This window comes from Muntiacus reevesi, chromosome 13 (genome assembly GCF_963930625.1).
Source record: "Muntiacus reevesi chromosome 13, mMunRee1.1, whole genome shotgun sequence".
Lineage (NCBI taxonomy): Eukaryota > Metazoa > Chordata > Mammalia > Artiodactyla > Cervidae > Muntiacus > Muntiacus reevesi.
Window position 1 is genome coordinate 24829812 of NC_089261.1, and position 16280 is coordinate 24846091.

The 16280-nt window shown below is 47.2% G+C and overlaps 1 protein-coding gene across 1 annotated transcript in view; it reads left to right on the top strand.

The window, feature by feature from the left end:
* Positions 1-14776, top strand: part of TMEM132C (transmembrane protein 132C) — a 432070-nt gene extending 417294 nt beyond the window's left edge. Inside the window, exons 6-9 of the mRNA XM_065904531.1 lie at positions 1686-1891; positions 3538-3811; positions 5666-5857; positions 13344-14776. Of these exons, the coding sequence (XP_065760603.1) occupies positions 1686-1891; positions 3538-3811; positions 5666-5857; positions 13344-14528 (1857 nt within the window). The 3' untranslated portion in view covers positions 14529-14776. The remainder of the gene's footprint in view (positions 1-1685; positions 1892-3537; positions 3812-5665; positions 5858-13343) is intronic.
* The last annotated feature ends 1504 nt before the right edge of the window (positions 14777-16280 follow it).

Here is a 16280-nt window from a genome sequence, read left to right on the forward strand (position 1 = left end):
ATGCATACATGTATCCATCCATTCATCCATCTATCTACCCATGCATATATGTATTCATCCATCCATTTATCTGTCTATCCATCCATGCATCCATCCACTTAGCAGTTTATTCACCCATCCATTCATCCGTCCAACCATCCACCCTTCATCCATCCATCCATTCACCCATTCATCCATCTGACCATCCACTCATTCATTCATCCATCCATCCACCCATTCATGCAACCATCCATTCAGTCCACTTTGCTGAGCTCCTTCTTCTTGAGCTGCTGGCATAAGGCACCAAGAGATCAAAGAAGGAAAAGATGTACTTACTGCCTTCAATGGTTTTACATTTCTGCAGCTGAAAATAAAAATTTACACAAGGGGCCAGTGTGATCCCATAAACTTGGCTATGCAAGATGGGTCATGTTGTGTCTCTATAACTCATCTTGATTTCTATTTTCAGTTTTCAATTCATTATGGTGGTGAAACATCATCCCAGTCTAATTTCTAGAAGGCGTAACTACAATCAAGGCCTTGGGGAGGGGGCTTCCAGCCTTAAAGTGTTCTGTTCACAGTTCCTTGGGGGCACCCATTATCAGTTGGAACCCACATAGGTTACCTCTGATGTGGGCCCATCCTTGCACCTGCTGCTCCTTCCAGCCTGCTCAAGGGAGCACAGGCATCCTCAAGCTGTTTCTTTGCCACATGAGAGTATCCATGGGGCTATAAATAGATCCATCTTCCTAAGGTTTCAGCAGAAGAACACAAAATCTAGATGCTTGCAGGCTTTTATTTTTATTTTATTTATGTTTGTTCTGCTTTGTGTTCTGTCTTGTCTTTTTCCAGAGGCCGTGATCTGCTAGAAATGGAAAAAGAGAAGGGAAGAAATTCAGGGGAAGGAAACATAGGTTGATCTTCACTAATGTGATGCTGCCATTCATAGAATGAGCAAAAACAGTACAGATACACAAATAATCCTAGGGGGTCAGGAGAAGTGCTGCAAGCAAAGAAGGAAGGGTGTTCCCAGGGAAAAGGAACATCATATATGAAGACCTGAGTGTTCTGGGGAACCATCAGAGCTACATATAATTGGAACAGTGGGTGTAAGAACTGGGAGTAGAGTTTTGCTGAGGACGAAGGCTCTTCTCCTTCCACTTCTTGAGGAAGTGCAAGTCTTTCAGATGTTGGGGGACTGGATGGAGTGGGACATGGGAGTGGCTGATCTTCTGGACAGACATCAGCCTGAAGAACAGACAACCTCTGGTACCCACATCACATTTTCTAGATCCACCCAGAGTTCAGTGTCTCAGCCTGGAATACGGGGAACACACGGGCAGCACTCACCCAGTGAGAAAGAGGAGAAGTAGATTATATTTCTGCCTCTCATCCTGCAGGTTGACAATTCTAGAAGCTTTCCATGAGACCCAGAAAAACAGAGCTCAATGGTCGCAGGACCAAATGCAAAAATGGACCTTCCTACTGACTTTTCTTCTTTCTCTGGCTCCCTCAGCCTTCTCCCTGGTCCCCATTCCCTAGGGTCAACTCCCAGTAAACCAACTGCACCAAATCCTTGTCTCAGGCTCCACATTGAGGAGAACCTACATTAAGCATGTGTGCTTTGCTAGAGACAAGGACAAATGGCTGAAGGGTGGTCTTCAGATCCCAGAGAACTTCTCCTCCTCCATCCCCTCTCTTGGCAGGTGTCTGACCATTGTGACTATGTCTTTGTCAACGGCAAAGAGATGAAAGGCAAGGTGGATGTGGTGGTGAACTTCACGTACCAGCACCTGAGCGCCCCCCTGCACGTCACCATATGGGTGCCCCGACTGCCCCTGCAGATCGAGGTCTCTGACACGGAGCTGAGCCAGATTAAAGGCTGGAGGGTGCCCATCGTGGCCAGCAAGAGGTGAGTCCGGGATGGGGAGACACATCAGAGCCATGACAGCAACGGCTGTGGATACCGATGTCAACACCAAAGGAATCAGTGCAGGAGCCAGTGCAGGGCCCAGGTGATGCTGTTACCATGGTGATTACATGATGCGGAGTGTGCATGCCTCTGCAGCATAACAACAATCCTCTGGAAAAACCGAGACTCAGGACAACCCAACCAGGCAGGAAGACTGCTAAGCGGCTGGGTCAGTATCAGATCCGATTTGTTTGCACTCTAAGTGGGCTGCTAGTAGTTTCTCTCCTGAAAGTGCCCCTCCAGAGAGAAGCCACAAAAGTAACATAGTTTTCTAGCCTTTCAACCCCCAGAGAATTAAAGTTTGGGCTTATTTTGTCTATGTGAAACAGCGATTCCTTTTCTGTTCTGGGTGAATATCTATAATCTTGAAAAGCTCTGTGCATATCAAATTATTGAATAAAATCTAATTGCATTTGTACTGTACCATCGGGGTGCTGTCTGTGCTTAAACCAAAAGAAAAACTTCTATTCCATGTGACTCTGGATCATCCTGTGTGGGAATCTGGGGTCTTGTTTTCTCAACTCTGTGGCCCCCAGGTCAGCTACATAACAGTTGTTGCTGAATTATTGGTTTCCTGTATGACATATTCCACCTTAAACCATCAGGGCTATTTTCCTGACTGTTTTCCAGGCACCAGAGTCTTGATTTTTAAGGAACAAGTAGTGTCTATCTCATGAAAGATAAATAGGACAGTGAGATGGTGAGCCCACTTTTATAGAATGAACTTGAAGGAATTTGTCCCTCCTCTGATGAGGAAGACAGCTGTGAATCCAGCCAAGACTTCAGACCATTTAGTGGTCATGAGTGACGAAGATGTGGGTTTGTTCCATGTCCCTGAAGAAGGAAAAATTGACACTTGCTGGTTTCAAATCCAAGCTTGGCAGCTTTCTAGCTTTGTGAGTTTGGGCTGGCCACCCAACATCTCTGACCCAGTTTCCTCATCTGGACATAAGAATAATTACAGTTTTGCCTCATGGTGTTAAGAGTCCATCCATGAAGATCTTAGCATGGGCACATCTCCAGAGCATCATACCAACTTTGACAAATAGACCTTTCTGCAGTGGTGACGTGTTCTAGAACCACAGTATCCAATACAGCAGCCACTAGCACAAGGGGTTACGGAGTGACTGAGAAATGTAATGTTTGGATTTGCTTAGTTTTCTTCATTTAAATTAAATTGTAAATAGCCACACATGGTTCTCAGCTGCTTCGTGGACAGTATAGCTTTAGTATTAATAAATATTAACCCTTACATCTTTTATTTGTCAATAGATGCCTTCGAGAGAGATAGTGTTTTATGGGTTACATATACAGGAGATGGGATATGGGGAAATTCTTTGGGTCATGCTGTTAAGGGAGAGAGATGTTTATCTTTCCTTCTCAATTAAGTCTTGCCTTCCTCCTTCAGCAAGTACCGTAAAGCTTCTTTGCATTGTTTAAAAAAGAGCTGGCGCTTCTGTGTGGTCCTGAGTCTCCTGCCTGGGATGCTATCTCTTGGCAATTGATGGGGAGGTATCTGCTTTGCAACTCCAGAGCATCATGAATTTCATCCTCTGACCTGAGAGCCTCCTCTCCTTCCCCATCAGGCCCACACGAGACAGCGAGGATGAGGACGAGGAGGAGCGGCGAGGCCGGGGCTGCGCCCTCCAGTACCAGCACGCCATGGTGCGGGTCCTCACCCAGTTTGTGTCCGAGGGGGCTGGCCCGTGGAGCCAGCCGAGCCACCTGCTCAGTCCCGACTGGCAATTTGACATCACCCACCTGGTTGCTGACTTCATGAAGCTGGAGGAACCACATGTGGCCACTCTCCAGGACAGCAGGATCCTGGTCGGGCGGGAGGTTGGCATGACGACCATCCAGGTAGGAAGCTGGAGACGGGAACCTCTGCACGCCCATCACTGAGCGTGGTACCCAGCCTTGGAAAGAGGCGGTTTGCTAGCGGGGGTGGGTCCTCATGGCCAATTCCTGCTGCTTGTGATGGCATCCTGTGGACAACACAAGGTGAGCCTGGACCAGCTCTTTGAGTCCCAGGTAAAGTGAAGTGAAAACGATAGTTGTTCAGTTGTGTCCAAGTCTTTGTGACCCCATGGACTGAAGCCCACCAGGCCCCTCTGTCCATGGAATTCTCAAGTCAAGAATACTGGATTGGATTGCCATTTCCTTCTCCAGGGGATCTTCCCGACACAGGGACCAGAGTTGGGTCTTCTGCATTGCAGGCAGATTCTTTACTGCCTGAGCCACCAGGGAAACCCCTTTGAGTGCCAGCCTCCTTCCAAACAGAAATGAGAAGGTGGCGACGGCACCCCTTAGCACCCTCTGTGACCCCATTCTCTGCTGCGTCCTTCATTCCCACCACCCCCACCCCAACCCACCCCGCCTCTGCTCCTCCACCCTCAGCGCCCCCTCTCCAAATCCGCACCTCCCACACCCTCTTAGGAAGAACCTGCTCCCCACTCTGCAATACTTGTGCCAGTGGCCAAGGTGGGATGCATTCCTTTCTTCCTTTCCTCCCTCTTTCCTAAGTCAGCCTGTCATTCTGTCATGTAGTCATCCAACCAACTCTTCAAAATCCTGCTGTCTCTTTTGCTCAAGGAAATGTATAGAAGGGTGGAATTTCAGGACAGATAGTGGGGCACAGAAGGCCTTTTATTCAACCCAAGTCCCACACTACTGACTCCACCTTTTGTGGAGGGTTTTTTTGTGTGTTTGTTTAATTTTACTGAAATACAGTTTGATCTACAGTGTTGTGTTAGTTCTAGGTGTTACAGCAAAGTGATTTAGTTACACATATACATACATTTTTCCTTTCTTAGGCTCTTTTCTCATATAGGTTATCACAGAATACTGAGCAGAGTTCCCTGTGCTGTATAGTAGGTCCTTGATGGTTATCTGTCTTATGTGTAGTAGTGTATGTGACTCCACCTTTTTGAAATGTCATTCTGGATCCTTTCACAACCACCCCAGGTGGGAAAGATTGATACATTTCTGCCATTTCACCTGGACATCCCAAGTCCAACTTTTGGTATATGAGACAAAGCAGAAGTGCATCCCAGGTGGTGCTGTGGTAAAGAATCCACTTGCCAATGCAGGAGAGGTGGATTGGATGCCTGGGTCAGGAAGATCCCCTGGAGAAGAAGGTGGCAACCCACTCCAGTATTCTTGCCTGGAGAATCCCAGGGACAGAGGAGTCTGGCAGGCTATAGTCCACGGGTTCATAAAAGAGTTGGACAAACAACAACAAATGAGGCAGAAAGTGGAGGGTTTCAGTGGAGGATACATTGTACCGGGGGTTGGAGGGGAGACTAGACTGTCTATTATTCAGTTCTCCAATTGATTGCCTAATTCAGTTAGAATGGGAGTTAGGCTGAACAGAGTCCGGGTTTGTGTATGACTCTTCATGAGTTCAGGCAGTAAGATTGCCACGTATGGTTGACCAGTTTGTGCGGTATGCAAAGAGGCTTCATCTAAATGGGGAGGGTCATTTCCTTTCAAAGACAGAATGGATTTTAATATTCAAGTTAAGTTTAGAGCTAAAGTGTCGCAGGGAAGAGTGACTTTATCTGATTCTCACATGAGACGGGGTAATGTATAGAGAGAAGTTGTGGCTCCTCCCCACTGTATTCTGTAGGGATGGACAGAGCACAGATGGGAAAGGTTCCAACATCCTTCCAGAAACAGATGTGATGGATTGGTCTGTGTCTGCCCATCCCCCAGGTGCTGTCCCCTCTGTCTGACTCCATCCTGGCTGAGAAGACGGTCACCGTGTTGGATGACAAAGTCGCGGTGTCAGACCTGGCCATCCAGCTCGTGGCTGGGCTGTCTGTCACCCTCCACCCCAGCACAGAGAACAGCAGGGCTATCACGGCTGTGGCCACAGCTGAGGAGCTGCTGCGGACCCCTAAACAGGTAGGGGCCTGGATGCCAGAAGGGAGCAGGGTCACACCTGATCCAGCCAAAGGGAAGGGAGGCGGGAGGGATAGGGCAGGGTAGCCAAACCACGTTCCAGGAGGAAATGACGTTGGCTGTGTAAAATCCACGTGGCTTTGTGGTCCAAGTAATGGGGTCTGTGATGAACTAGAAGAGTGGTACCCAGTGCCCAGAGGTGGACGAACCATCTAGGCAGCTAACTCTGAGAAATCCAGCCACTTAAGACAATACCCACTGTCGTTCACAGTTCTGTGGCTCGGGAATCCAGGTGGGCTCAGCAGAGTGCCATGCTCTGGGGTCCGCAGGCTGAGCGCGGAGCATCTTATCAGGATGCTCTGGGGACGAATCCACTTCCTCTCTCACTGGTGTGGTTGGCGGAATCCAGCTCTGTGCAGTTGAATGCCTGAGGTTTCCTAAGTTTGTTGCTGCTGGCTGGGAGCCTGTCTCCACTTCCTTCTCTCTGCCCGCACCCTGCACCATCTTCAAAACCTGCACAATCTTCAAAACCTGCACCGTTAACAGTGCAGCGAGTCCTTCTCATGCCTGCAGCCTCTGAATTTCCCTCTGTCACCACCCAGAAAAGCTCTTCTGCTTCCAAAGGCTCATATGACTACAGCAGACCCACCCAACTCAGCTAGGCAGCTCTCCCTAACTTCACCTGTGCCTATAACATCATAAGAGGGACATCTCATCACCTTCTCAGGTTCCAAGGAATAGGGTGGACCATTCTAGAAATTCAGCTGTTGCTACATGGCATTGTTCCAGACTATCACCAGCAGGGACCTACAAATAGAAGGGGGGAAAGTAGGAACAGTGAGAGACTTTATTTTCTTGGGCTCCAAAATCACTGCGGATGGAGACTGCAGCCATGAAATTGAAAGATACTTGTTCTTTGGAAGAAAAGCTATGACAAACCTAGACAGCATATTAAAAAGCAGAAGCATTACTTTGCCGACAAAGGTCCATCTGGTCAAAGCTATGGTTTTTCCTGCAGTCATGTATGCATGTGAGAAGGCTGAGTGCTGAAGAATTGATGCTTTCCAACTATGGTGCTGTAGAAGACTCTTGAGGGTCCCTTGGACAGCAAAGATATCCAACCAGTCAATCCTAAAGGAAATCAGTCCTGAATATTCATTGGAAGGACTGTTGCAGAAGGTGAGGCTCCAATACTTTGGCCACCTGATGCGAAGAGCTGACTCATTGGAAAAGATCCTGATCCTGGGAAAGATTGAAGGCAGGAGGAGAAAGGGGTGACAGAGGATGAGATGGTTGGATGGCATCATTGACTCGATGGACATGAATTTGAACAAACTCTAGGAGATAGTGAAGGACAGAGGATTCTGGCGTGCTGCAGTCGATGGGGTCACAAAGACACATGACTTAGCAACTGAACAACCATCTGGCTTTGTTCCAGAGCATCACCAGCAGGGACCTGTGGGGGTTCTCATTCACATCCAGCTCACAGTGCTGGCACCTCTGCTCACCTCTCCTAGGGACAGGACACTGGCATGGTGTTGGCTGGTTTAGAAAGAGCAGAGAAGGAAAGTGGGGAGACAAAGCAGAAGGCATGAAGCTATTTGCCGAGAACTGGTAATTAATTAGGAGATGATTGGCATTGCCACCTCCCTGGCGTGGGGCAAGGCTACCCATCAGCTTCCAGCATCACCCATCTGTCTTCATCGGCTGATGGTAATTGGAGGGCCCCAGCGCTGCCTACGGGAATTTATGGATGGAGTTCATTCAATTTGCAGACATGACTCTTGAAAGAATAGGAGCTCTAAATCATGCCTGGACGTGTGTTATTTTAAGTATTTCAGAATTTCTCATCTTTAGGGAAATGTGCTGGCTTCTCCCCAGACAACCCCTATGTTCCAACCTCACTGTCATGAGCTAATGGAAAGACTTGGTCTCAGTCACACAGCAGGGCTGATGGAGATGGATGCTGGCAAGCCTGCAGTGTTCTGAGGGCTTAATTCGGATTGTCTGCTGTTCAGGGGGGCTTGTTTGATGTTAAGTTCGTTCGCCGTCTCGAGTTGGTGAAGAAAAATGAACTCTAGATGAAAAGTCAGCCAAGATGAACTGGCGCAGTGGGTTAACAGTGTTTTATCTCAGTCCTTGGAGTGTGGAAGGCTGGCCTCTCGTTCTTGATATTTTCAACTTTGAAATTCAAAAGGTTTGCCATGAATATGAGGGCAATCGTATTATACTTCCCCGTGCCCTATTAGTTCTGAAGAAAGCTAGAATAGTAAAGAGAAATGAGGTCTCCCGCAGCATGAATGCATTCAACTGAGGCTTTAGAAGGGGGTCTGTCCGATGGTGTGATTTCTCAGTTGATGAAGTTAAAGGAGAGGCGGGCAGGAAACAAAATTCCTGAGCCAATCATGTCTTAGCTTTGATTCCCCCAGAAGCTGAGCATGAGATAAGGATCTGCATGCCAGGACTTCATTTGGGCAGTGAAGGGAACCCTAGAAGGGAGTCTGGACATGAGGGAAGGGAGGAAGGAAAGACAGCCAAAAGAGTGTGCACCCTGAACTTACGGTTGCCAGGGGGAAGGATGGGGGAAGGAATAGTTAGGGAGTTTGGGATGAACATGTACCCACTGCTATATTTAAAATGGATAACCAACAAGGACTTACTGTATAGCACAGGGAACTCTCCTCAATGTTACGTGGCAGCCTGGATGGGAGGGGAGTTAAGGATACATGTATATGGATGACTGAATCCCTTTGCTGTCCACCTGAAACTATCACAACATTGTTAGTTGACTGTACTCCAATATAAGATATAAAGTTTAAAAAAAGAAAAGTGTATTCCCAACTCAGCCACGACTGTGGGCTACTGGAGCCTGGATCTCCTGGGAAACCATCAGCCAGTGTAGAAAAGACTGAAGCGTCATTATACCTGAGGGGCAAGGAAGCTGGGATATTTATCACCCTTCCCATCAGCCCTTAGTGGAGGGCTGCTTCTGGAGGGTGTTCATTTTTCATCACTTCCAGCTGTGGACATGACCACATGGGTTCCAGAGGTTAAGATGCTCCTTGGCAAGACCACCTTGCAAGTTTGACAGCTGAAAGTCGAGCAGGCAGGTTTTGTGGGGCAATGGGCAGATGTCAACAGCAAGCACACACCATCTTTAGATTTCAGGTACATCTTCACTCACTCCTAACAGGAAGCTGGTGTTAGTCTGGGCTTTCCATCACAAGTGATAGAGACCTAACTGAGGCTGGCCGAGACAGATGTAAGAGTTTATCAGTTCATGTCCAAGCATTTGCATCTTCAGGTAAAGCTAAATCCAGATGCTCCAGTGGTGTCAACAGAAACTTTGATTTTTAAGGACTTTTCTGGTGATCCAGAGATTAAGACTCTGTCTGCACTTCCACTGAAGGGGACACGAGTTCAATCCCTGGTTGGGGAACTAAGATCCCACAGGCCAAGCTGCATAGCCAAAAAAATAAATAAGTAAACCTCCATTTTTTTTAAATGAAATGCTTTTTTAAAACAAGTTTTATTTATTAAAAAAAAAAAAAAAAGAAACATTTTGGCTGCACCCTTTGGCATGTGGGATCTTAATTCCCCTACCAAGGAGAGAACCCACACACCATGCATTGGAAGGCAGAGTTTGGACCACCAAGGAAGTCCTCAGGAAACTTTGTCTTTATTATTGGCACTTGTCCTCAATTCTGGAAACTGTTCAGCTATTATTTCTTAGACTTTTGAAGTTCTCCCATATTCCTTCCTTCTGTAACTCTTAACAGAAGACTGTTGGCCATTCTCTTCATCATTTCTTTCAACCATCCTTTCCCATGCTTCATCAATTTACATTCCTGAGGTTACATTCTGGGTAAATTTCTTGACTCAGTTTCCCAGTAACTAATTCCCAGTAACTAATTCTCTCCTCAACCATGTCTAATCTGCTATTCAGACTGAGTAATGAATTTGAACCAGAAGATTTTTCACATCTGGAAGTTCTGTTTGATTCTTTCCATAGCCCCCTGTTCTTTTCCAGTCATTCCCCCTCTTTCAGAGTAGTTTCTACTTTTTTTAACTCCCTTTAACTATTGTCTTTCATTGGCTAGTTTTTGTTATTGGTTTGTTTTATTTTTATTGTTCCGTTATCTCACATTTTTGTCTTCTGATATTTATATGTGAATTTTTTATGATTCTATCTCGTGGTTGAGCCTTCTTTCCTAGGGATTGATTTTTCTTTTGTTTTCATGGGAACGTCTTGAGCCATGGTTGCTTTGCTCTATGTGGTTCCTGAGAAATTCTTGTACATTTTTTTTGCATGTGTATGAGTCTAGCCTCAATTAATATCTTTGCTTGCAGCTCCTGCAACATCAGATGGCATAATTTCAGACACCATACTCAGTTATGGGGAAGGGGTGGGGTTCTGATTTCCAGGGAGACATTTTCCCACCCAGTGCTCAGAGCAGAAATGAGCATCGTTGCTGTGTCTCTGGCCCAGTGGGTAGGATTTCTCATCTCCCTATGTGGAGAGGAATCCTAGCTTTATGTTAAAGATCTTATGCCCATCTGACACTTGCCCAGGTGGGTATCAACATCCCAGCCACTGGCTGGTGGGTCTTCTGAATAGTTCTACACCCCCTCAAGCAATCTCAGCAACAGTTATCTATGTGTATCACTGTAATATGTCTTCTTTTTAATTTCTGATTCCTAGGAATTTGCATCTCTTATTTGTATTTTTTACCTAGTTTTTAACTAGTTTATACTCAGTCATCTGTTGAGTATGACATTCTCTGTTGTTGTGACATTCTCTTAAGAGTCTTTCTCTCTCACTATGTCAACTTTCTCTCTCCTGTGCTGGCCTCAGATTCCAGCAGCTTGCTTAAGATTGCAACCACTTAAGTGGTTGCAGGAGGGCCACTCCCCATTCCAGGCTTGCATCCCAACTCAGTAGAGACAGAGGAAATAAAATTCTTCTCTAATTTCAGCAAGAGCCCAGAGATCACATCCCATTGACTGGTTTGGATCATGTGCTCCTTCCTGAGCCAATCACTGCGATCAGAGGAGTGGAGTGTTGTGATTGGCCAGAACTTGGTCACATGCCCACTTCTGGAACTGGTAGGGTGCGATCCATCCCACCCATGCTCCTTGGACTTCCAATGGAGGAAAGACATGGGTCTGAAAGGAAAATTAGTGTCCTAGCTCCCATCAGAAAGGAGGAATGGAAACTGGATGGGCCAAGTAGATGTTCATCTCAGAAACTTTAGGTACTTTAGGTCCCCTGCATGTGAAGCTTCAAGTTTTAAAACTTTCAAAGATGCAAACCTGTGTTTGCATGTGCAATCACATTACTTAGTTCATGAGTCTGGTGTCCATTGTCACGTGTGTGCATCCTCTACAAGGGGCTGTGCTTTTGTGTAGTTTACTGTGCGGTACTGTATAAAGCACAGCAGTGCAGTATCTTTATTTCAAGCCCAGGATGTCTGGAAGCAAGTGTAAAAGCAGCAGTGATGTAGCTGATACTGTACTATACTTTTCAAGTTGCTGTACTGTAAAGCTAAAAATGTTTTCTTTATTTTTTGTGTTTGTTTACTTTATATGTATTATTTGTGTGAAAAGCATTATAAACTTATCATAGTACAGTAGTATATAGCCAACTGTGTTTGTTGGTTACCTAGGCTAACTTTGTTGGATTTATGAACAAATTCACTCTTGGGACTGAACTTGTTTTTATGTAGGGGACTTACTGTATTTACATTCCCACTTACATTCGGGGGAAACTGAGGCCCAAAAGAATTGGTTTAAAGAAAGATGTTCCCAGGGAAACAGTGGATCCATGCATTTAATTCAAAACTCTCACTTCAAACTCTCTGCCTTTTGTCATGGGGTCCAGCGGCCAGGATTCGAAGAAACACTGGATCCTTTATCCATAGCAGACCCCTTAGAGTCCATTAGCTCTTCCCAACCATAAGATCACTGCCCCTTTCCTTCCCTATCCTGCTTCTTGCTTCTCCTTCGTAACATCCAGTAGATGGTCCAGTCGGACTTATCCTAGTCATTTCACAGCCAGCGCCCACACATCTCTCTCCTGATCTCCAATCACCTTCCTTCCTCCCTGTCATTAAACCAAACATTAAAAGTAAAACTTAGCACATCAAACTTATGCAGAACTAACATCCCAGCCCAGCTCCAGGAAGCATCCCAGCCTGCCATGATAAACAGCTGTTTTTTTTTTTAATTCATTTTTATTGGAATTTAGTTACTTTACAATGCTGTGTTAGTTTCAGCTGTAGAGCAAAGTGAGTCAGCCGTATGTATATATACATCCCCTCTCTTTTGGATTTCCTTCCCACTGAGGTCACACACAGCACTGAGGAGAGTTCCCTGAGGGACACAGTAGGTTCTCATTAGTTAAACCGCTGAGTATTGTTTAGTATCTGTCAGTTTTCTCTGTAAAGACTATTCAGTGACTGGCACGTGGCCTGACACAGAAGAGGCTTTTAATACATGTCCCTGGAATGATCAGATGAATGAAAATTGGGCCACTCAGTGCCTGTTCTTAGAGGACTGGGAAGAATTCCAGACACAACACAATTGTCTCCTGTAGCCCCTGGCCTGGTCAGTGACCTCAGAGTCAAAGGCAGCCAGGAAACTTTTAACTAGCAACCATGGTTAAGACTGAAGCAAACTGCCTGGACTCAACGCCAACTCTGTCAGTTAGCTCTGCAAACTTGGGCGAGCCTCAGGTCCCTGCCGTGTTTCAATCTACTCACCTGCAGAAATATGGATAATAGTATCTACTTTGTATATTGATGGGAAGATTAAACGAGTTGCCAATGAAAATGACTTAGAACAGTGGCTGGTACCCAGGACTCACTATGGACATCTTAGCTACAATCACCCCCATGGTAGGTAGAATAACGGTACACCAAAGACTGCCGCGTCTAGTTCCTAGACCCTGTGAATAAGTCACCTTATGTACCAAAAGGGACTTTGCAGTGGTGATTAAGGGTCTTGAGATGGAAAGATTACCATGGATTATGCAGAGAATGGAATACACTGAACCCAATGTCATCACAAGGGTCCTGATGAGAGGGAAAGGTGGTACATGAGAGTGAGGGGCAGGAAATGCGAAGGCTCCAAGGACACGCTCAAGTGAAGTCTTCCCTGATAAATGCAATGGAGCCTTAATTCAGCGAGGGCTTTTTACGGGGTCTTTTCCCCCTGGTAAGGATTATGCTGGAGCTGTCATTGCCTATCTGCATTTGTTCTTGTTTCAGTTAAGCTGACTCTCAGATCTTGATATTAACCCTGGATGTTTTTCCCCCAGCTTCATCAACCACCAGGTCTGGATTTTAAGTCCTGCCCCTGAGTCTTTGGGTTCTCCTCTAGGATTGGTAGGGGTAGGGGCAGGATGCAGGAGCCTAAGAGAAGAGGCGTCTCCCCCATTCTCGCCTCCTCCCACCCCCCGTGGATTTTCTAACTGCCTCTCTCCCCACAGGAAGCTGTGGTCAGCACTTGGCTCCAGTTCAGTGATGGCTCCGTGACGCCCCTGGACATCTACGACACCAAGGACTTCACCCTGACGGCCACCTCCCTGGACGAGGCCGTCGTGACCGTCCCCCAGCCCCGCTCGCCCAGGTGGCCCACTGTGATGGCCGAAGGCGAAGGCCAGGGACCCTTGGTCCGAGTGGACCTGACCATCGCGGAGGCCTGCCAAAAATCCAAACGCAAGAGCGTCCTGGCCGTAGGCGTGGGGAGCATCAGGGTCAAGTTCGGCCAGAATGACGCCGACTCCAGCCCCGGCGTGGACTACGAGGAGGCTGAGATCAAGAACCACGCCAGCGACCGGCGCCAGAAGGCCCAGGAAGGACCCTTCTACGGCAGCTCCTCCGCGGAACGCGAGGAAGGGGTCCTCCGGCGGGGCAACCCCACGGCCAAGTCGCTGCTGGACAACAAGGTGGGCAAGAACAGCCGGCTGGACGGGGGCCGGCTGGCAGGGGACGGCCAGCTGCAGACCATCCCCATCGACTTCGCCAACTTCCCGGCGCAGGTGGACCTGCCCCAGGCGGGGGGCGGCCGCGGGGCCGGCGACCTGGTGCAGACTCCCCGCGGCCTGAGCGATCTGGAGATCGGCATGTATGCCCTCCTGGGGGTCTTCTGCCTGGCCATCCTCGTCTTCCTCATCAATTGCGCCACCTTCGCCCTCAAGTACAGGCACAAGCAGGTGCCCCTGGAAGGCCAGGCCTCCGTGACCCACTCGCATGACTGGGTGTGGCTGGGCAACGAGGCGGAGCTCCTGGAGAACGTGGGCGACGGGTCTCCGCCGCAGGACGAGCACACGACCATCATAGACCACGGGCCGGGGGGCTTCGAGGAGAGCAACCGCCTCCTGCTCAACGGAGGTTCCCAAAAGCAGGGGCAGAGCCAGATCCCCAGGCCGGCCGACTCGGGGGGCAAGCAGGGCAGGGACCAGAAACACGAGCCCCTGCACTCGCCCACCTCCAAGAGGAAAAAGGTGAAATTCACCACCTTCACCACCATCCCCGCCGACGACGGCTGCCCCACCGTCAACTCCATCCTAGGCGGGGCCGAGGAGGACATCAAATGGGTATGCCAGGACGTGGGCGTGGGTGCCCCCAAAGAACTCAGAGACTATCTGGAGAAGTTCAAGGACAAAGTGTAGGCCCCTCTGGTCAAAGGACCGGCGCCTGGACGCCCTTCTTCTAGCTCCACAGTAGATCTGGGGCTCAACAGGGACTCTTTGGGGCCAGTCTTCAAAACTATTCATAGTTGGAAGTTCTGAAGCCGGGAAGGGACACTTTTGTGATCAAAGGTTGATGATGGCCGACTTTCTCAAGCCGGCAGAAAAAAACTCTGGGAAAGGAGCTGATGGAGACATTTTAACTGCACAAGGCCAAATTAGGAAGGTTATTTTATGAGTCAAAATATAACCCAGACAAGCTACCAAAAAGTATTTGTTTAAAAAAATGCAAAAAAAAAAAAAAAAAGACAAATAAAAAGAGACAGAAGTAATCATCTGTTTATATTTCTAATAAAGGATCAAAAATATAAAACTAGGGCCTGCTTAGAGACATTTTCCATTTTAATTCAATTTTCTTTTTCCAAGGACAGCCTTTGACTGTCACCCTGGGCTTGGGGAGGAGACATTTCTGAATATGGGTTGTCTGTTGGGATAGACTTGAAGATTTTTACATCTTTACTTAATAATCTTTTCTTTTTCCATATTCTCCTTTTTTCCCCTTCTTTTTTTTTTACTTTTTGTGCCTTAGATTTCCATTTGATTTATGTTTAATGTTTATTCCTGAGGATCAAATGGTATATTTTCCTAAATTAAACAAGTTATATTCCTATACAGTAGATAAATTTTTAGAAACGTCAGTTAATCCATTCTTTAAGTTTTATGTTTGATGCTTTGCTTTATCCCTCCAGCCTTGTTGATATCTGTTGGGGTTTCTACAATTAGAGAGAGTTCTCAGAGCCTTTTGGGGGATGGGGGAAGGTCACCTTCACCCTCCACAGGGCCAAAACCAGTGGGTGGGACAGTGGCAGAGGCCAGTTACCCAGAGCGCAGCCAGGGACCCCTGACCCCTCAGTGACTCCATCAGCAGTGCCCTAGGGATGTTTCTGTCAGAGGAAGATGAGGTCAGGGCCACAAGCTGGAAACCATCCACACCATTAATCAGCGCCAACCTCCAAGGGCAGACCTAACCCAAGACACGCTGATATCATGAAATGAACAGAGATCAAACAACTGTTGGAGGGCTTTTCTGGTGTTTTTCTTACTTTGTTGGGCAGGGCATGCCAGCATAAAGGGAAAAGACAAAAATATATGTTAGATTGTCAATCAACTGTGTTTTTTTAACAGCCTAATTGTGTAGCAGCACATTGCAAAATGCATTCATCCAAAGTGAAGCGTGATCCCATGGACAGTGGAGCCTGGCAAGCTATGGTCCATTGGGTCACAGAGAGTTGGACACAACTGAAGCAATTTAGCACACACAAAGTGAAGCCTGTGAGGCAGAGAGAAACTAGGTTCATAAACCCTCAGAGTCCCGTCTGCCTGCAGATGCTGGCAAGGAAGACTCCAGGCGGTCACGTGATCCTCTCAACGTAGCGGTGCCTGCAGCGACTGGGGTTGCTAACTGGTTTTTGGTTTTTTTTTTTTAATTACTAAAAGTAATAGCTAAGAAAGGGTCCTGGAAGCCTCATAACCTAGGCTGGACCTTTTCAAAGGATATTTCTAGCACATATTATAGACAGTAAAAAGGAGCTATTTATTTATACCTGTGATGCCAATTGTCATTAAAACATTTTCCGTGGCTTGACAAGTCCGTGTCTTGTGGGCTGTCTCTTATTTCACTTAACTCCTATTACGACTTCTCCCCATCAAATGTACAACGTGTTGAAGAAATAA